The sequence below is a fragment of the Sus scrofa genome, chromosome X, assembly GCF_054392235.1.
Source record: "Sus scrofa isolate SSC_HxYL_T2T_F1_AM1 chromosome X, Sscrofa_HxYL_maternal_Yorkshire_Landrace_v2.0, whole genome shotgun sequence".
Lineage (NCBI taxonomy): Eukaryota > Metazoa > Chordata > Mammalia > Artiodactyla > Suidae > Sus > Sus scrofa.
Genome location: NC_139401.1, coordinates 18,812,870 through 18,833,211, shown reverse-complemented (window position 1 = coordinate 18,833,211; position 20,342 = coordinate 18,812,870). Strand labels below are relative to the sequence as shown.

General features: G+C 39.9%; 1 protein-coding gene across 12 annotated transcripts in view; it reads right to left on the bottom strand.

The window, feature by feature from the left end:
- Nucleotides 1-20,342, bottom strand: part of PPEF1 (protein phosphatase with EF-hand domain 1) — a 139,317-nt gene that overhangs the window by 54,891 nt on the left and 64,084 nt on the right. For all 12 annotated transcript variants that reach the window (XM_021080644.2, XM_021080646.2, XM_085008658.1 and 9 more), the window contains 2 exons: nt 17,234-17,294; nt 6,641-6,804 (listed from right to left, as the gene is read on the bottom strand). In XM_021080644.2, coding sequence (XP_020936303.1) covers nt 6,641-6,804; nt 17,234-17,294 — 225 coding nt within the window. The remainder of the gene's footprint in view (nt 1-6,640; nt 6,805-17,233; nt 17,295-20,342) is intronic.

The following is a 20,342-nucleotide window of genomic DNA, read 5'->3' as shown; positions in this document are numbered from 1 at the left end:
TCGGGAGCGGCCCAAGAAATAGCAACAACAACAACAACAACAACAAAAGACAAAAGACAAAAAAAAAAAAAAAAAAAAAATTTAACCAGCAAAAAGGAGTATGACAGTGAAAAACAATCTGCCTTCTTCCCCAGACCTCGGTCCCCTTTACCCCCAAGAAAGAGCCACTGCTAAGCGTGTCTCGAGTATCTGTGCAGAAAAATATTCTATGCATTTGCAAGCATATAAAAATCAATATAATCACATATGACTATGTATAGATATACATAAATATATAATCCCTTAAATAAAATGTGGTATATTCATAGAAAGGAATATTATTCAGCCAAAAGTAGGAATGAGGTACGCACACATGCTACAGCATGAATGAATCCTGAAACATGATGCCAAGCAGAAGCCAGACGCAAAAGGCTACATATTACATGATTCCATTTACATAAAATGTCCAGATTAGGAGTTCCCGTCATGGCTCGGTGGCAATGAATCTGACTAGCATCCTTGAGGACGCAGGTTCGATCCCTGGCCTCGCTCAGTGGATTAAGGATCCGGTGTTGCCATGACCTGTAGTATATGTCACAGACGCGGCTTGGATCTGGTGTTGCTGTGGCTGTGGCGTAGGCCAGTGGCTACAGCTTGAATTCAACCCCTAGCCTGGGAACTGCCATATGCCTTGGGTGCAGCCCTTAAAAAAAAAAAAAAAAAAAAGACAACAACAACAACAACAAATGTCCAGATGAGGCAAATCTGTTGAGACGGAAAGTAAACTAGCAGTCACCAGGGGCCAGGGAGAAGAGGGAACTTGGAGTGACTGCTTAATGGGTACAAGGGTCTGTTTGAGGCTGATAAACACATTCTGGAATTAGGGGTGATGGGTGCACCACATTGCGAATGTACTAAAAAAACAATCATATACTTCAAATATATTAGTTAAAACAATATATTTTATTTTATCTCAACTTAAAGAAATCAAAATACAGAGGGAGGAATAAATTAGGAGTTTGGGATTAACATATACGCACTACTATATATTAAACAGATAATCAACAAAGACCTACTGTAGAGCACACGAACTATACTCAATACTCTGTAACAACCTATATGGGAAAACAATCCAAAAAGGAATGGATATATGTATATGTATAACTGAGTTACTTTGCTGTACACCTAAAACTAACACAACCACTGTAAATCAACTATATTCTAAAATAGAAATTAAATTTAAACATTAAAATAAAAGCATAATGCTTATTAATTTTTTAACAAATGGGAGCATACTGTACACTATGTTGAACCTTTCATTCTTCCCCTAACAACATAAATTTTGTCATTTGTATAAAATCAAAATTGGCTTATTTCTCTTTTCCATTATGGCTCCTTGGATTTTTGTCACATCTTTTACCTCCCTGAGCATATTAAGCATTTTTGGGGGGGGGTAGCCAAACCCATGGCATATGGAAGTTCCCAGGCCAGGGACTGAATCCAAGCCACAGCTGCAACTTACACCACAGCTGCAGCTGTGCTGGATCCTTAACCCACTGTGCCATAGCAGCAATTCCTAAGCATTTTTATTTTATTTTATTTTTTGTCTTTTTAGGGCCACACCCACAGCATATGGCGGTTCCCAGGCTAGGGGTCGAATCAGAGCTGTAGCTGCTGGCCTGCACCACAATCACAACCACACTGGATCTGAGCTGTGTCTGCAACCTATACCACAGCTCATGGCAATGCTGGATCCTTAACCCACTGAGCGAGGCCAGGGGTCAAACCTGCGTCCTCATGGATACTAGTCAGATTCATTTCTGCTGAGCCACAACAGGAACTCCAGCATATGTATTTTAAACTCTGAGTCTGATAATGCCACTATCTAAATACTCTATAGATTTGTTTCTACTGTTTGTTATTTACCTCTGGTTTTTTTCATGAAATGTGTATCCTTCTGTGCCTGGTTAACATTTATATTAAGTTCTTGACACTGTATATGAAAACTTGAATAATCTGAAGACTTATTTTCTTCCAGAGAGGATGTAAATTTTCTTTTGGCAAATGGCTAGGAGCATGAGCTATCTAGAATGATCTCAATTCAATTTCAGGAATTAGATGACTTAAAATTGCACTTCCGTTCCAACAGAGACAGTACTTCTCATTCACTCTTGTGCCTACGGTATACCCTTAAGGTCCTAACCTAAGAACGAGGCTTTCAGGGTGATGTGAAAGAAAATAATGGAGCAGGTCTCTCCCAGTCCCATCTCTTGACAGAAACACTGAAAAATCAATCCAAAGCAAACAAAAAAACCTGTCAGATCCAACTCTATCAGAACTCTGGAAAACAGTCAACATTTGTAGCAACCAAGCAAATGCCAAATCAAGAAAAAAGCAACTTAAAAAACAGCTCAGTACAAGCACAAAGTTAGGGCTAAGATGAATTTGTAAACAGCAAGGCTAAGCAGTGAAGAAGCACATGGCCCATCTGCAAAGACTAGATTTTTCCTTTCTTCCCTTCTCTTCTCTTCTTTCTTTCCCTCTCCCTTTTTCTTCCCCTTTCTCTCTTTCTGTTGTTTGCTTTTTTGTTTTTTTTGGCTGCACCCACAGCATACAGAAGTTTCCAGGCCAGGGATCAAACCCACACACAGCAGTGACAATGCTGGATCCTTAACCCACTGAGCCACCAAGGAACTCCAAACCCCCTCTCTCTTTCTTTCTCTCTTTCCCCCTTTCCCTTTCTTTGCTCTTTCCTCCTTCCTTCCTATCTCCTTCTCCCCTTCCCTCTCTCCCTTCCTTTCTTCCTGAATGGCTTTTGGCATTCAAGGAAATCTCTTTCAAAACACTGGCTAAACCCAGACTAAAAGAAAAGTCTTCAGAGACCTCACACATAACTACACCTAAGAGACATCTATAGAACATTCGACCCAACAACAGTAGATTACATATTTTTAACAAGTGCACATGGAGCATTTTCTAGGAGAGACCAGAAGTTAGGGCATAAAACAAAACTCAATACATTTTTAAAAGACTAAAATTATACAAAGTATCTTCTCTGACCACAATGGAATGAAACTGGAAAACAATAACAGATGGAAAACTGGAAAATTCACAAATATGTGGAAGTTAAACAACATACTCTTAAACCATCGACAGGTCAAAGAAGAAATCACATGGGAAATTAGAAAATACTTAAAGATGAACAAAAATGAAAACACAACATATCAAAATTTATGGGATACAGTGAAAACAATGTTCCGAGAGAAATGTATGGCTGTGAATGCCTACATTAAGAAACAAGATTTCAAATGAAAAGCCTAACTTAACACTTAAGGACCTAGAAAAAGAAGAGGAAATTAAAGTGAAAGCCAGCAGCAGAAGAAAATAAGGATTAGAGTGCAGATAAATGAAATAACAAACAGGAAAACAATAGAGAGAATCAGCAAAACCAGCTTCATTCTTTGAAAAGAGCAACAAAATTTTACCTAGACTAACCAAGGGAAAAAAAAAAAAAAAAGAGAGAGAGAGAGAGAATGCAAATAACTAGAATCAGAAATGAAAATAGTGACATTACCACTGACCTAAAAGAAACAAAAAGAACTGGAAGAGAATATTATGAACAGCTGTATACTAACGAATTAGATAACTTAGATGAAATGGACAAATTCCTGGAAACACAGAAATTATCAAAACATATTCAAGAAGAAACAGGAAATCTCAACGGATCTAGAACAAGTAGAGACTGAATCAGTAATCATAAATTTCCTAACAAAGAAAAGTGCAAGATCAGACAGCTTCACTGGTGAGCTCTATGAAACATTTAAAGAAGTAACACCAATTCTTCTCAAACTCTTTCAAAAGAACAGAAGGAGACAAGTCCTAACTCATTCCATGAAGTCAGCACTTCCCTGATACCAAAGCCAACTAAAGATACCACAAGAAGAAGAAAAAGAAACCAATATCCTTTACAAATAAAATGGAAATATCCTCAACAAAATACCAACAAACCAACATGTTATACAGTAGAAAACTGACAGAACACTGTAAACCAGCTATAATGGAAAAAAATAAAAATCATTATATAGAAAATAAAATAAATTCTATACCATGACCAAGTAGAATTTATTCCAGGAACATAAGCATGGTTCAACCTAAGATAATCAATGTAACAACACATTAATAGAATGAAAGAAAAAACACACAATCATCTCAACTGATGCAGAAAAAGTATGTGACAAATTCCAACACCCTTTCATGATAAAGCCACTCAGAAAACTAGGAATAGAAGGAAACTTCCTCAACTTGACAAGTGGCGTTTATTTTAAATTCCACAACTAACATCAAACTCAATGATGAAAAGACTGAAAGCTTTCCTCCTAGGATCAAGAAGAAGAAAAGCATGCCCACTCTCACCACTGGTGTTCAACATTGTACTGGGACTCCTAGCCAGTGCAATTAGGCAACAAAACAAAAGAAAAAGGCATTTAAATCAGAAAGGAAGAAGTAAAACTCTCTTTATCCACACATGATATAATCCTGTATAGAGAGTATCCCAAAGAATACACACACACACACTACACACCTATTAGAGCTAATAAATGAGTTCAGGTAAGTTGCAGAGCAAGAGACCAACCTACAAAAATCAGTTGTGTTTCTATACACAAGCAATGAACAATGCAAAAGGGAATTAAGAAAGCAATTTCTTTTAAAATAGCAACCAAAAGAAAAAAAAATACCTAGGAATAAATTTAAGGTAGTAAAAGATTTGTACACTGAAAATTATAAAACTATAAAACATAGCTGAAAGAAATTAAAGAAGACAAATACATGAGAAAACATCACACATTAATGGATTAGAAGACAATATTGTCAAGAAGGCAATGCTACTCAAAGCAATTTACAGACTCAATCGCTACCAAAATCTCAATGTTATTTTTTGCAGAAATAGAAAGAAAAGTCAATCTTCAAATTCATTGCAAGGGATCCTAAATGCCAAAAAACACCACTGAAAAAGAAAAACAGGAGTTCCCGTTGTGGTGCAGTGGAAACGAATCCAACTACGAACCATGAGGTTGCGGGTCTGATCCCTGGCCTCGCTCAGTGGGTTAAAGATCCAGCGTTGCTGTGAGCTGTGTGGTGTAGGTCGCAGATGTGGCTCGGATCTGGTGTTGCTGTGGCTCTGGCGTAGGCCTGCAGCTACAGCTCTGATTGGACCCCTAGCCTGGGAACCTCCGGGTGCCGTGGGTGTGGCCCTAAAAAGGACAAAAGAAAAGAAAGAAAGAAAGAAAGAAAGAAAGAAAGAAAGAAAGAAAGAAAGAAAGAAAAAATCAAAACATTCACATTTCCTGATTTCAAAACTTACTACAAATATATAATACTCAAGACAATGTGGTACTGTAAGGACAGACACACACCAATGGAACGGAATAAATTCCAGAAATAAATCCATATATCTACAGCCTATTAATTTTTTTTACAAAGGTGCCAAAACCATTCAATTGGGAAAGAACAGACTCTTCAACAAAAGGTGCAGGGACAACTGCACAGCCACAGGCAAAGAATGAAGCTGGACCCCTACCTCATACCATATACAAGTGTTAACTGAAAATGGCCCATAGAGCTAAATTTAAGAGCTGGCTGCGGCACAGGCCAGCAGCTACAGCTCCAATCTGACCCCTAGCCTGGGGACTTCCATATACCATGGATGTGGCCCTAAAAAGACAAAAAAAAAAAAAAAAAAAATAGATACCACATCACACGCAACTAGCACGGCAATAATAAAAATAAAATAAACATAAAATAATAAGTATTGGCAAAAAATGTTGAGAAATTGGAACCCTCACACATTACTGGTAGAAATGTAAAATGGTGCGGCCACCACTGAAAACAGTTTAGCAGTTCCTCAAAAAAGTTTGAGCTGCCAGATGACCCAGCAACTCCACTCCTAGGTATAAACTCAAGAGAACTGAAAACGATATTCTTATAAAAACTTGTACATAAATGTTTGTGCAACATTGTTTATATCAGCCAAAAGGTAGAAAAAAATCCAAATGTTCATCCACGAATACATGGATGACCAAAATGTGGTATATTCACATAAGAGAATACTAGCCATAAAAATAAAGGAGTAATGAAACATGCTCTAAACCTTTAAAACATTATGCTAAAGGAAAGAAGTCACACACAAAAGGACAAATATCATATGATTCCATTTGTATGAACTACCCAGAATAGACAAATCCATAGAGGGAGAAGTAGAATAGTGGTTGCCGGGAGTTGGGGGGCACGGGGAATGATAATGGGTATGGCACCTCTTTTGGGGGTGAAGAAAATGTTCTGGAATCAGATATTAGTGGTGGTAGCACAATCTCGCAAATATACTAAATAGCGTTTTTAAATGGTGAGTTTTATGGTATTATTTGTATGGTATCTCAGAAAAAGAACAAGGAAAGACTGTGAGGCTGCTGATAGAAGGTTTCTGTGCACCTGCGGAGACCTCTCCTTAATGGGTCAAGCAAAGCAGAGGGCAGCTCTCACTTAATGCGAAGCTTTTTCCCAAGGGACTGCACTTCTGCTACAGTGTTTTCACCCATTCACTCAACAGATAGTCACTGAACACACGTTACATGCAAGAAGCAGGACAGGGTCTGCTTCCACTTGCCTGTTGTTGCTTGAAGGCCTCAATAAGTAGGTCGATATCCGTAAATGTGAGAGGAAACTGCAGCCGAGGACCGGAGTAGGAGTCCGGGACATCTATCAACCCCAAATAGTCCTGTCTATCCTTCTTGTCCTGGATGCTGCCACTGAAAAGTCGAGTTACTAATTCTGGAAACAGAATGAAGGGGGGGAGGGGAGGAATCAACATTTCACACGTAAAATGCAATAAATACCTTCTTGAATACCTAGCCTGTGTTAGGCATTGTGCTAAATGTTACGATCACCAAGATATCCCCCACATAACCAGGAGGAATGATTTCTTCGGCGATCAGTAGGCACGGTCACGTGAACCATCATTATCCCTTCCCGGGTGGACATTTTACCAAAACACTGAGATCATTGGCGGGGACAGGAAAGAGGAGCACAGGGAAAACTGGTCAGTTTGGGTGCTCTGCATTTTTTGCCCACTCTTATATCTCCGATTTTTACAAATAGAGCTGAAAACACATCAATGCATTGTATCTGGTTCAAACATCTGTGGATATTCTGGATCTACAGAAAATTAAATGGCGACGTTCAATTTTTCCCTGTTAAACACTTCCAATTTTACTCAGCTGTAACTGACTTGTTTCTCTCATCACATAAAAACACATTTTCTGACATGATTTTCTTTTTCTTCTTGGTAACAAAGCACATAAAGTTAGATGACCAGCCATAGGCAGAAACACCCAAAGGACCTCTCTCTCTCGTAGACACTGCTGTGTAACAGTTCACCTGCACTGCCCATTTCAGGGGCTGCTGAGACCCAGGATCCCTTTTTTGCTACAGTGCCCAGGAAACAGCCCAAGAACAGAAATCTGGCCAATTCCGGTGAAGAAAGACGAAAGGGGATGGGGCAGACTGATGGCAAAAGCGTCCCCATGTCTCTGACCCAACCTCCAGCCACGCTCTTTTTAATGTGATTTTGTAGCTACTCTCATCAAGAGTCTCTTTCCCCAGCCCTAGAAGCTGGGTTCCGTTTGTGACTTGAGTTGGACTAAAGGATGTGGTGGAAGTGTTAGATACCAGGTCCAAGCCAAGTCCTTAGGAGCCCTTGCATGCTTTCAGGCTCTCTCTTTTGAAACCGTGCCACTACCATGAATCCCAGGCGAGGCTACTGACAGCTCCAGGACCATGGGCGGCAGAGCTGAGTCACCCCAGCCAAGGCAGCGCTAGATCAGCCACCAGCCAGCACATGAGTGAACTCCAGCCAAGACCTGAAAAGCTGCCAAATCAAGCCTGCCAAGATCAGGAGAAGGGCTCAGCTTATCTGCAGACTTGTAAGCAAAAAGAAATGTTTATCACATGCTACTTACTGAGCTCCTGGGGTTCTTTAACACACAGTATTATTGCAATGACCGATAACTGATACAGAAGCTGAAGACACACTCTTCAGCTCACAAACAATGAACTGCCGCTAACCTCGTTAATCAAGTCTCTACATGTTTGGAAGGTACGATGCTAACAGATGTAGAGAGAGTACATTGTCTTTCATGATCCGGTTATGCTGAGGAATTATAGTTAAAAACTAGACACTTTTTCCTAAAGTCCTCATATTTGGTAATTGTAAAATGTTTTCTAAATTATTGTGTAACTCAATATTCTTTGGTGGTATTTGATGATGTTTTATGAGAAGTTAAGTTTAGGGGAGCTCCCATCGCGGCTCAGCAGTTAACGAACCCGACTGGTATCCATGAGGACGCAGGTTCCGTCCCTGGCCTCGCTCAGTGGGTTGGGGATCCAGCGTTGCTGTGAGCTGTGGTGTAGGTCACAGACGCAGCTCGGATCTGGTGTTGCGGTGGCTGTGGTGTCGGCTGGAGGCTAGAGCTCTGACTGGACCTGTAGCCTGGGAACCTCCATATGCTGCATGTTCGGCCCTAAAAAGACAAAAAAAAAAGAAGAAGAAGTTAAATTTAGGAATAATAATGTCTGCCGTCAATGTGGTCCAGCAGAGGTTATTTCACTCATTTGGGTTTGGTATGAGATTTGAGAAAACGTAGTTATTTCAGTTCATGTTTGAAAACTAGAAGTGTAGACCATCTTGGTAAATTTCATCTTGGGTTCATTTCACAGGCAGTAAAGTCGAAATAGCCTTAACTATCATAATGATCATTTCTCCCTGGTAGTCATTCCTAGACATGCATCTTGCTTCAAAAAAAACCTTTCCTCTTCCTAACTCTACACACTGAAAAATCAGGCTCCTCTTGGGAAAATGACAACAACAACAAACCAACAAATGGAACTAAAAACAAGCCCAACAGTTGCACTGTATCACCTGATAACCAACTTACCCAGTAATCTCAACTGGTGAGGGCTAAACAAGAACGGAGGTGCTTTTCCTGATCACTGCATTCACTAATGTTCCGTCAGCTCTCCCTTCCGCATCAGCTGACCACACATCAAGTCAACTCCATCAGTTCTCGTTATTAAAACTCAGTCTTGTTGCTTAAGACCATAATAAAAATATTCTTTTTCTTTCTTTATTTTTTTGGTCTTTCTCTCTTTTCAGGGCCGAACCCGCATCCCATGGAGGTTCCCAGGCTAGGGATCTACCCAGAGCTGTAGCTGCCAGCCTGCACACCACAGCCATAGCAACACGGGATCCGAGCCACATCTACAAACCTACACCACAGCTCATGGCAACGCCAGATCCTTAACCCACTGAGCGAGGCCAGGGATCGAACCTGTGTCCTCATGGATGCCAGTCAGGTGTGTTAACCACTGAGCCATGAGGGGAAACTCCTCTTCTTCTTTTTAAAAAGTAAAAGGCCCAGTCTGACCCTTACTTCCAGACATCTGATGGATCCCCATTTCTTATAAGTTCAGTGATAAATATATGAAAAAGTGCCATTTCCCTAAATTAATTCTTCTCAAAACTACTCAATATGAAATACCAATAAACACCAAATCATAATCTTAGTGCTGGTCCTTAGCCACATGAAAAAGAATAAGATAGATTCTCTTCCTAATGTGGGTAGCTAATGCAGGTCATATATAAAAATAATCAAAAGCTTTAATATTTCAAATGCAGGTACTGTCCTTGGAGGCTGTAACTATTATGACTACTACTAATAATTTAATGAATGCCAGTAATATAAGAATATTTGTGCAACATGTAATTAGAATTAATCCTTACCTATTTGGTCTACAATTCTGTCAGCATGAACCTAAAGTAATTAAATATAATAAAATCTCAAATTACAGCAGAACTATACCTTTACAAGTTGTTCTAAAGAAAACACCTCAAAACACCCCCTACACACTATCTTTTCTTTTAGCCAGTACTGACTCAAAATCTGAACAGGGAAAAAAATCTAAAGCCCATAATTTAAAAAAAAAACAAAAACAAAAACAAAAAAAACAATTTCTGCTTCTACCACCCACATGCCACTTTGACAACAAGTTCCAGATATTGCTGGAAAAAGAAAAGCACCAATTGAACCGTGTTTGTAGTTACTTCATTTCTTAACTATGAATCTGGACTAAAACCATGAGTGGCCATACAATAAATTCAGTTAAGTGCCAAAATTACACTTCATGAAATTCAACGCCTGTTCTTGATTTGTTTAAAAAACAGGAATGTAAGACTATCTCCTTAATATACTTTTCTAAAATTTAAATTAACAATAATGGTTTTCCCAATATACCATTAACGAAACAAGGATGCCCGCTTTCACTGTGTCATTTTAACACTGTCCTGTTATCTTCACCAAATATAATAAAACATGAAGCCAAAATAAGATAGCTATTAGATAGAAAGATATAAAGTAACTTGTGACCAGTGTGATTAAATATCTACTCTCAAGAAAACCAACTGAAAAACTTCCAGAATTGATAAGAGAATTAAAATACTACAGAGGCTAATCCACTAGTTGGAATCACAGCTTCACCACTGATAAGACCAGTAACCTTGGGAGATTACCTTACAAGCCTCAGTATCCGCATCCACAAAAGGGGAATGATAATAATACTAATTCTACTGGTTTGTCATGGAAACTACGTGAAATGATACATTTAAAACTCTTAAAAACATGGCACATGACATGTAATAAATATCAGCAGTAACAATAATAATAATCTTTTTTTTTTTTTTTTTTTTTTTTTGCTTTTTAGGGCCTCACCCATGGCACATGGAGGTTCCCAAGCTAGGGGTCGAATCAGAGCTGTAGCCGCTGGCCTACACCACAGCCACAGCAATGCGGGCTCTGAGCCACATCTGCAACCTACACCACAGCTCACAGCAACGCCAGATCCTCAACCCATTGAGCGAGGCCAGGGATCAAACCCACAACCCCATGGTTCCTAGTCGGATTTATTTCCACTGCGCCACAACGGGAACTCCCAGTAATAATTATCATTATTTCATTAATGTCATTGTTTAATAGTAGCACGATACAAAATAAAAAGACATAAACCAAAAGCTTTACTAAATACTTCCAATAATCATTAGGTAGATACAGTGGAGAAAACATCCTATGCACCACAGCAACAAAAAAATATAAAATACATGGCTTAAAAGGACATTCTGATTGATCTGGGAAGCAGAAAGAACTAAGTCAAAATAACACTTCCACACACTCCATGCCACTCCCCACTTCCACCAGTCTCTGTTTAAACCTGCTGCTCTGTACAGCACCTCTGGTTCTCCACCTGCGGAAGGAGGCTGATGTGAAAAAGCCGACTGGGGAACGGCTGTGTGGTTGTCATATGAACTGGCTGTGAGCAAGTGGCAGGACACACAGAGGAACTGCTTCCAGGTCACCTTTTACCTTCAGAATCCCCAGAAGGTCTCAACATACCCTGGGCCTCAGAGTTAAAACCATCTGTGCTCCAGTATCTGGAAACGTTAAGTGGCCTTCTGGTCCCTAAATACAACCTGCTTAGGGGTCACAGCCCTTCTGCCACATAGACCTAGGCAGAGGTTGTCTGGAGCCTTCCCACTGAAAAGAGCCATCAGAAAGCAACCGACAGGAATGTACAGCACAGTGACTCTGGCCAAGAGTACCCTATGGCATATTTGAAAGTTGCTAAGAGAGTACATTTTAAAAGCTCTCACCACACACACCCAAAATTTTAACTGTGAACGGATACATGTGTTAACTAACCTTTTTGGGGTGGTCATTTTGCAATAAATACACATATGAAATCATTTTGTTGTACACCTTAAACTTAGATAATGTTATATGTTAATTACATTTTAAATAAGCTGAAAAAATTTTAAAGTGAAATCAACAAAAGCAATAACCCATAAATCCCTTTTTCTGATACATATAATAACTAAATCAGTATGATTCTAGGACTCTATAACAGAGAGATGTATAATAGAATATATAGCCCAGAAACACACCCCATCTCACATTTTTTAAAAATATATCATGAAGGAGGCACTACCCATCAGGATAAAACCATACACAATGAAATAAATGCTGTGGGAAAAGTTAGTTAACTACTTGGACATTTTCTTTGGGAAATGAAACTGTGACATGTCATTTGTGAAATTATTGTGAAATCGTTCTCAACCACTATGCACGAAAATTTTTCAGTTTACTATAAAAATTCAAAATGTATGAAATGCTAAAAATCTAAAAGTCAAATCATTAAAAAAATATAGAAAAACAAGAATAGTAATCCACATTTAAAGGTTGAAAAGTAGGATGTTCCCATCATGGCACAGCAGAAACGAATCTGGCTGGTGTCCATGAGGTTGTGGGTTCGATCCCTGGCCTCGCTTAGTGGGTTAAGGATCCAGCGTTGCTGTGAGCTGTGGTGTCGGTTGCAGATGTGGCTCAGATCCTGCATTGCTGTGGCTGTGATGTAGGCCAGCGGCTGCAGCTCTGATTCGACCCCTAGCCTTGGAACTTCCATATGCCTTCCGTGCGGCTCTAAAAAAAGCAAAAAACAAATAAACAAAAAAAAAAGTTTAAACGTAAAATGATTCACAAAGATATTTAGGCTTGAAAAGAAAGATATTGTATATAATTAACGGATGAAAATGACCTAAACCTGACAAAAAATACCTACTTAGATTTAACAGAAGCTTAGCAAACCCCACACAGGATAAATAAAAATGAAAACTCCATCAAGGTATTTTGTGGTGAAAACCCTATTTTCCAATGTCGCTTAGGTTAGTTTGTTTCTTCTCCACCTCCTTCAGGTGACTGTTATTCATTTGTAATACAGTTAAGTTCATTTGTCACAGTGTGTATCCTATTTTGAAATCACATTCTCTGTCTTCCTGCATTTAATTATTTTTCTTAGGGATGAGACACATTATCATGGCTCTAGGAGTCAGAACTACAAAAAGGTATTCTCATAGAAGGGCCACTCTCCGATCATCCCTCCTACCCAATCCCTATTCTCCAATCTTTCATTTGTTTTTCTTAATGATCTTTGAGATTTTTTTTTTTAATTTGTTTGGCCACACCCATGGCATGTGGAAGTTCCCAGGCCAGGAATAGAACCCATGTCACAGCAGTGACCTGGGCCACAGGAGTGACAATGCTGGATCCTTAACCACTAGGCCACTGGTCTCCTATTCTTTCTGTTCTTCTCCCACCCATATCTCCATTCTCTGTAAGTAAACAATGCCGAAGTTCCTGTCGTGGCTCAGTGGTTAACGAATCCGACTAGGAACCATGAGGTTGCGGGTTCGGTCCCTGCCCTTGCTCAGTGGGTTAAGGATCCAGCGTTGCCATGAGCTGTGGTGTTGATCGCAGACGCGGCTCGGATCCTGCGTTGCTGTGGCTCTGGCGTAGGCTGGTGGCTACAGCTCCGATTAGACCCCTAGCCTGGGAACCTCCATATGCCATGGGAAGCGGCCCAAGAAAAGGCAAAAAAAAAAAAAAAAAAAAAAAAAAGCCATTAGTTTCTCATTTATCCTGCAGGTTTCTCCTGTTTTTATTTTTGCACAGATGAGCATGCATACATACACACACACACACACACACACACACACACACACAGAGATTTCTTAAGCAGGATACAAAATGTACTAACCATAAAAGAAAAAACTGTACTATATTAAAATCAAAAATGTCTATTTAGAAGCTCCCGATGTGGCCCAGTGGGTTATGAACCTGACTAGTATCCTTGAAGACAAAGGTTCGATCCCCAGCCTCGCTCAGTGGGTTAAGGATTCGGCATTGCCAATAGCTGTGGTGTAGGCTTGGATCCTGCATTGCTGTGGCTGTGGTATAGGCTGGCAGCTGCAGGTCCAATTCGACCCCTAGCTTGGGAACTTCCATATGCTGTGGGTGCAGCCATAACAAAGCTAAATAAATAAACAAACAAACAAACAAACAAATGGCTATTTAAAGATTAAAGACTACGGAGATGGATAAAAGGCAAAGATTAGGAGCATATATTTGCAAAAAATTTATCTAACATGGATTCACATTCCCATATTTAGAATACTTAGAGAACTCTTGCAAACTGCTAAGAAAAAGGCAGATAACCCAGTAGAAAAATGGACTAAAGGAGTTCCTGTCATGGCGCAGTGGAAACAAATCCAACTAGGAACCATGAGGTTGAGGGTTCGATCCCTGGCCACGCTCAGTGGGTTAGGGATCTGGCATTGCCATGGGCTGTGGTATAGGTCGCAGACAGCTCAGATCTGGCATTGCTGTGGCTGTGGTGTAGGCCGGCGGCTACAGCTCCCATTCGACCCCTAGCCTGGGAACCTCTGTATGCCATGGGTGCGGCCCAAAGAGACAAAAGACAAAAAAAAAACAAAACAAACAAACAAAAAAAATACATATATGGACTAAAGACCCAAAGAGGTACTTTGCCAAATGGGATGACCACATAACTGCTAAACATTCCAACAGTTGAGCAATTTCTCACCAGGGAAATGGAAATTACAGCAGAAATGTGGTATCACCGTGTACTCACCAAAATGGCTAACATGAAAAGGACTGACAATTCTGAGTATCAGAGGGGATTGGGAACAACCAGCACACTCACTCTGTTGGCAGGATAACTTAGTACAACAATTTAGTAAAACTGTTTAGCAATATCTAATAAAGCTGAATATATATATATGCACTCCCTCTAACCCCAAACTTCCTTTCCTGGGTTGTGGTGTATCTTCACAATAACAGCCCACAATGAATAATACCTCCTCATGTTCACATCCCTTTATAAAATAATACTGCTACTGCTCCCTGCAAGAGACTGATCTTTCACAGCCCCTTTGAATCTGCAGCTAGCCTTGTGAGCTGCTTAGACCCAAAGAATATGGCAGAACTGATTTTGTCTGAGTCCTAGAGCAGAGGGCTAAAGAGGCCTTGTGGCTTCTGTCTTTGCCCTCTTGGGATCCAGCTGCCATGTAAAGAAGTCTAGAATATCCTGTTGGACAGAGATGTTGCATAATAAGAACTGAGGTGTCCAAGTTCATGGCCAATGCCACAGTCCCAAACACAGGAGTAAAACCATCTGGACCTCCCCTCCAGCCTAGCGGGCTAAGTGAGTCCAACTGACACAACATCCAACAAAGATAAGCCATCCCCCCTGAGCTTAGTTCAAATGCCTGACCCACAGAATCACAGGCAATAAAATGGCTGTTGTTTCTAAGCACTAAATTTTCGGGTGGTTTGTTATACAGTAATAGATATTTGAAAATTAATATATATAAAACCAAAGAATATATATGTTCACTAAAAAGGACAGGTACAAGAATGTATAGAGCAGTATCATTTAAATTACATAACTGAAATGTCCATAAACAAGAGAATGGATAGACTTTAGTATATCCATAAAATGGAATATTATTCAGCAGTAAGAATGACCAAATGAATGACTTTCACAAATACAATGTTGAGTAAAAGAAACAAGACCTAAAACTCTATGCTTCCATTTATACAGAGAAGTTCAAAAACGAGCAAAACGAACCTAGAAGGTAAGGAGTCAGGAAAGTAGTGATGGGGGTGTGGGGATTGGGTAGTGACTGGAGAGGGACAGGAAGGGGGCTTCTGTGGCCCTGATAGTGTTTTTTATTTCTTGTTTTGGGTGAAGGTTATGAGACTGTTTACTCTGAGAAAATTTATTAAGTCATATACTTATCGTTTGTGTACTTTTCTTCTGGAAAAGTTAACATAAGAAGATTAAGCCACTGTCCCCTTCTTTGATAAAATTTTAAAAATACTTTTAAATCAGAGTTCCCGTCGTGACTCAGTGGTTAATGAACCTGACTAGGATCCATGATGACACGGGTTTGATCCCTGGGCTTGCTCAGTAGGTTAAGGATCCTGCGTGGCTGTGGCTGTGATGTAGGCCGGCAGCTGTAGCTCCAATTGGACCCCTAGCCTGGGAACCTTCATAGGCCGTGGGTACGACCATAAAAAGGCAAAAAAAAAAAAAAAAAAAAAAAAAAAAAAAAATATATATATATATATATATATATATATATATACACCTTTAAATCACTTGCAGAAAATTTTAATGCAGATTTTTAAAAATACAGAGCCTGAGTAAATATGGAACCCAGCCATCTGTGGCTGTGAATCTCCATAAGTGATTCTGATGCATAGCCCAGAATAAAATATTAGGTCATTAGCAGAAAGAATGCTGTTTCATTTCATCATTATTATATTTCCTCTCAGAAATACTTTTGCCAAAGAACATGAAGCACAAACAACCGTCTTCAAATTGTAATTATCTAAAAGGAAAAAAATGGCAAAATACCCACTTCCACCCACTCCCCGCTCCTGAGGTCTGGTTATTCCACCATTCAGAAAGCTTCTACAGATTATTAAATGTTTTAATTAGTTTCATACATATGCACTTAGCTCAAAGCATACCATTAAAACACTACTCTTTTGTCACTTTGAAGGATGCTCACTAGATTAAAAGATACTCTTAGATGCCATACACATTTTTACCTAGAGCAAAAAATGTGAGGCCCAAATAAAAGAAAAATGAGTTTTTAAGTCAAGGGTCTGCCTTGACGTTAACAAGAGGCAGATCTTAATCTGCAAGAGAAATACATGACTTGTGAATAAACTATAATTTTATGTTTTAATAAGCATACTTTTAAAATAACTTTGAACCACACCTATATTGTCCATATCTGAAATGATTTATTTAGTCATTTCAGAATGACTACATAAATGATAGACAGACAGACAGAGGCAGCTATGCAGAAAACAGAGACATATGCGACCAACTGTGTTTAATCCATTTCCCCTCAGCTCAGTTTCACGAAATAGTCAAGATATTTTCATCTCTCAGCAGCAAAATTCCATGGATAAAAAATAAGATCCTCTCTACTAAGCTACTATTGTACATCAGCAGATTGTGGTTCAGAGAAGGCATTCAACAAACTAATGCAGAATGAAATCTAATTCAGTTTTGTGAAACTAGAAAAATTAAACAGTCAATTCAGCTGACACCAATCAGAGGAAAAAAGCCAGTTGAACTGATTTCACCAGTTGTTTGGTGCCACAGAGACAAGACAGATGGGGGTCTTTTGAATTTTTTAGTGTTCTCCCATCTTTGGAGTTTATATTCCTTGATGAGACAATTCAACATTTAAGAACTGCTTTTCAAACTTTTTACTTACCTCGATCTTTCTCATGTACATGTGTGTAGTTTTCCAACATGAAGGAGAAGAAGTTGGATAGCTGGACAAAATAAAAACACATTGATCAATTAATGAACCCCAAACAGCCACTGTGGCAAACACTGTTGGTGTCCCATGCAAGGTCCCTTTCCTCTTCTGAGGTTCTCATTTCCCAGCTGCCACAGATGCTAATGGGTCCCGCTTCTACCTGCCCTCCTCCCCCCCAGGACTGCCCTTGGCAGGTGGGCAGCACCTCCCCAGAGTGGCTTAGAATATCAGATATCCCCCCTCCTGGGGAGCTGCCAACAGAAAGAGACCAACTGAAGTAAGGATATCAGAGCCCACCCCTCTCTCCCCTGCCACTAGACGGGACAAACTGGGACTCATTCCATACTTCTGAGATCCCAGTGGGATCAGGCCGAGGGCAGACTTCTCCAGAAAATATATTTTGGCCTAGCTTCTTCCCCTGTCCTATCTTGCTTTCCTTGCCCCCTTACAGGTTTTTCCTAGAATACTCTCTCAGGAAGTTAGTTACACCAGAAGCCCCATCTTAGACTCTGCTTCTAGGAAACCAACTTCAGACAGCTACTCGTTTTTTTCGCTATGATCTCTTCTACTCCTTTTGGTGGGGAGAATAAGTGATGTTCTTTTTTGTCTTTTTAGGGTGGCACCTGTGGCATATGGAGGTTCCCAGGCTAGAGTTCGAATCGGAACTGTAGCCACTGTCCCACGCCATGGCACAGCAATGCCAGATCCAAACCGCATCTGCAACCTACACCACAGCTCGGGGCAATGCCAGATCCTTAACCCACTGAGCAAGGCCAGAGACTGAACCTGCGTCCTCATGGATACTAGTTCAGATTTATTTCCACTGAGCCACGACAGGAACTCCGGATATTCTTCAAGGTCAAATATATTTGGGAAATGAAGGAAAGGGAGGAAGGGAAAGATGGAAAGCTACCAGCATACCAACCGTCCCCTTGATACTGCTTCTCTGCCTACCAATGCTCTGCAAAGACCAGCATGTCTACCGCATAAGTAACTTCTCCAAGTCCTGCCTCCCATGAAGAATGAACGCTAAGGAACCTTATTAATCTGGGAGTAGCTCCAGAAGTGGAGGGAAGGAAGACTTTCCATACAAATATCAAAAGTATGATGTTAATGCTGTTGATGGATCTGTCGATTGAGTGAAGAGAAATCACAGTACGACACCACTTCGCACACAGTAGGACAGCTATCATCAAAAAGGCAAATAATAACAAGTGCTGGCAAAAGTGTGGCCAAACTGAAGCCCTGATACACTGCTAGTGGGAATGTAAAATGGCATAGCTGCTTTGGAAAATAGTTTAGCAATACTCAAAAAGTGACACACAGAGTTACCAGATGACCCAGCAATGCCATTCCTAGGTAAATACTCGAGAGAACTGAAGACTTGCGTCCACAGAAAAAAAACTGCACACAAATATTCACAGCAGCATTATTCATAACAGCCAAAAAGGGGGAAAAATCCAAATGATCTAGCCACTGAGGAATACATAAACAAAATGGGCAACATCTCTACAATGGAATAATATTCAGCAACAAAGAATGAAGCACTGATACATGCCACGACACTGATGAACCTTGAAGACATGATGCTAAGTCAAAGAAGCCAGACACAAAGGATCACATACTGTGTGACTCCAATTATACGAAACAGCCAGAAAAGGCAAACTCATAAAGACGGAAAACAGGTTAGTAGTTACAAGGAGCTGGGCAGGTGGTGGGAATGGGGAGTGACTGCTGATGAGTACAGAGGGTTTTTTGGGGGGGCAGGAGGTAAAAATGTTCTAAAACTTATTGTGGTGAAGACAACACAACTCTGTGAATAGAGTAAAGGCCATTGAATTTTCCACTTTAAATGGATGAAACGTATCTCAACAAAATTGTTATTTTCCTATAAACTCAGTATTAAAGAAGGAATGTTTATATACAAACATACCAAAAGGTTTATATATAAGGCCGATCAAATTGAGAGCTCTCCCTCCCTTCATCGCCATCATTATATTCAACAGGGCTTAAAAGGACAGTCAACACTGCGGACTCCTAAGGGAATACCCGACTGAATCACACTGTACAATTTTTATAGCAACCAAGAATAAATCCAGAAATTTATTACATTTGGAAATCTTCTTAATTATTTTTAAAAGATTATTATGTGATAAATAAATTTATAGATAAATATGTGATTGTTGAAAACTACAAACCATACAGAATGAAAATGAGAAGTCCCCTCCAACCCACTTTCACGCACCAATACTCCCACCGTCCCCAGAAACAACCACAACAGGGGAGTTCCCTTCACGGCTCAGCAGTTAACGAACCCAACCAGGATCCGTGAGGATGAGAGTTTGATCCCTGGCCTTACTCAGTGGGTTAAGGATCTGGTGTTGCCGTGAGCTGTGGTGTAGGTCACAGACTCGGCTCAGATCCTGCGTTGCTGTGGCTGTGATGTAGGCTGACAGCTGTACCTCCGATTCGACCCCTAGCCTGGGAACTTCCATGTGCCTCAGGCGTGACCCCAAAAAGCAAACAAAACAAAACAAAACAAACATAATAAATACTTTGTTTTGTATTTTTTTCTAGACTTTCAGTGTACGTTTCATTTCTTTCACGTGTATGGGATAAAATTCTTCATACTGTTCAACAAGTTGATTTTTTTTCCATTGACAATTATACTGCAAATCTAAGATTTTTTTTATTGTTAAAAGTAAATTTTTTCTATCAATAAGCATTAAAACTGGATTTACTTATGCTTTTGCAAGCCTGAAAAAGTCCTTCCTCACCCATCTATATTTTCATCTAGAATTTTCATGTGTTTCTTCCCAGGAAATTCTTCAATTTATTTAACTCCTTAAAGAGTATTTTTTCCTTCATAAGACAACAACTTCACTTCCTATTAGGGCACATAATGAGAAATAGAATAAAATCATATCCATTTCGTATTAGTTAACTAGATATCTGCACTCCTTTTTTTTTTTTTTTGGCTGTACCCACAGCATGCAGAAGTTCTCCAGCCAGGGATCAAACCCGCGCCACAGCTGCAGCCCAAGCCACAGCAGTGACAACA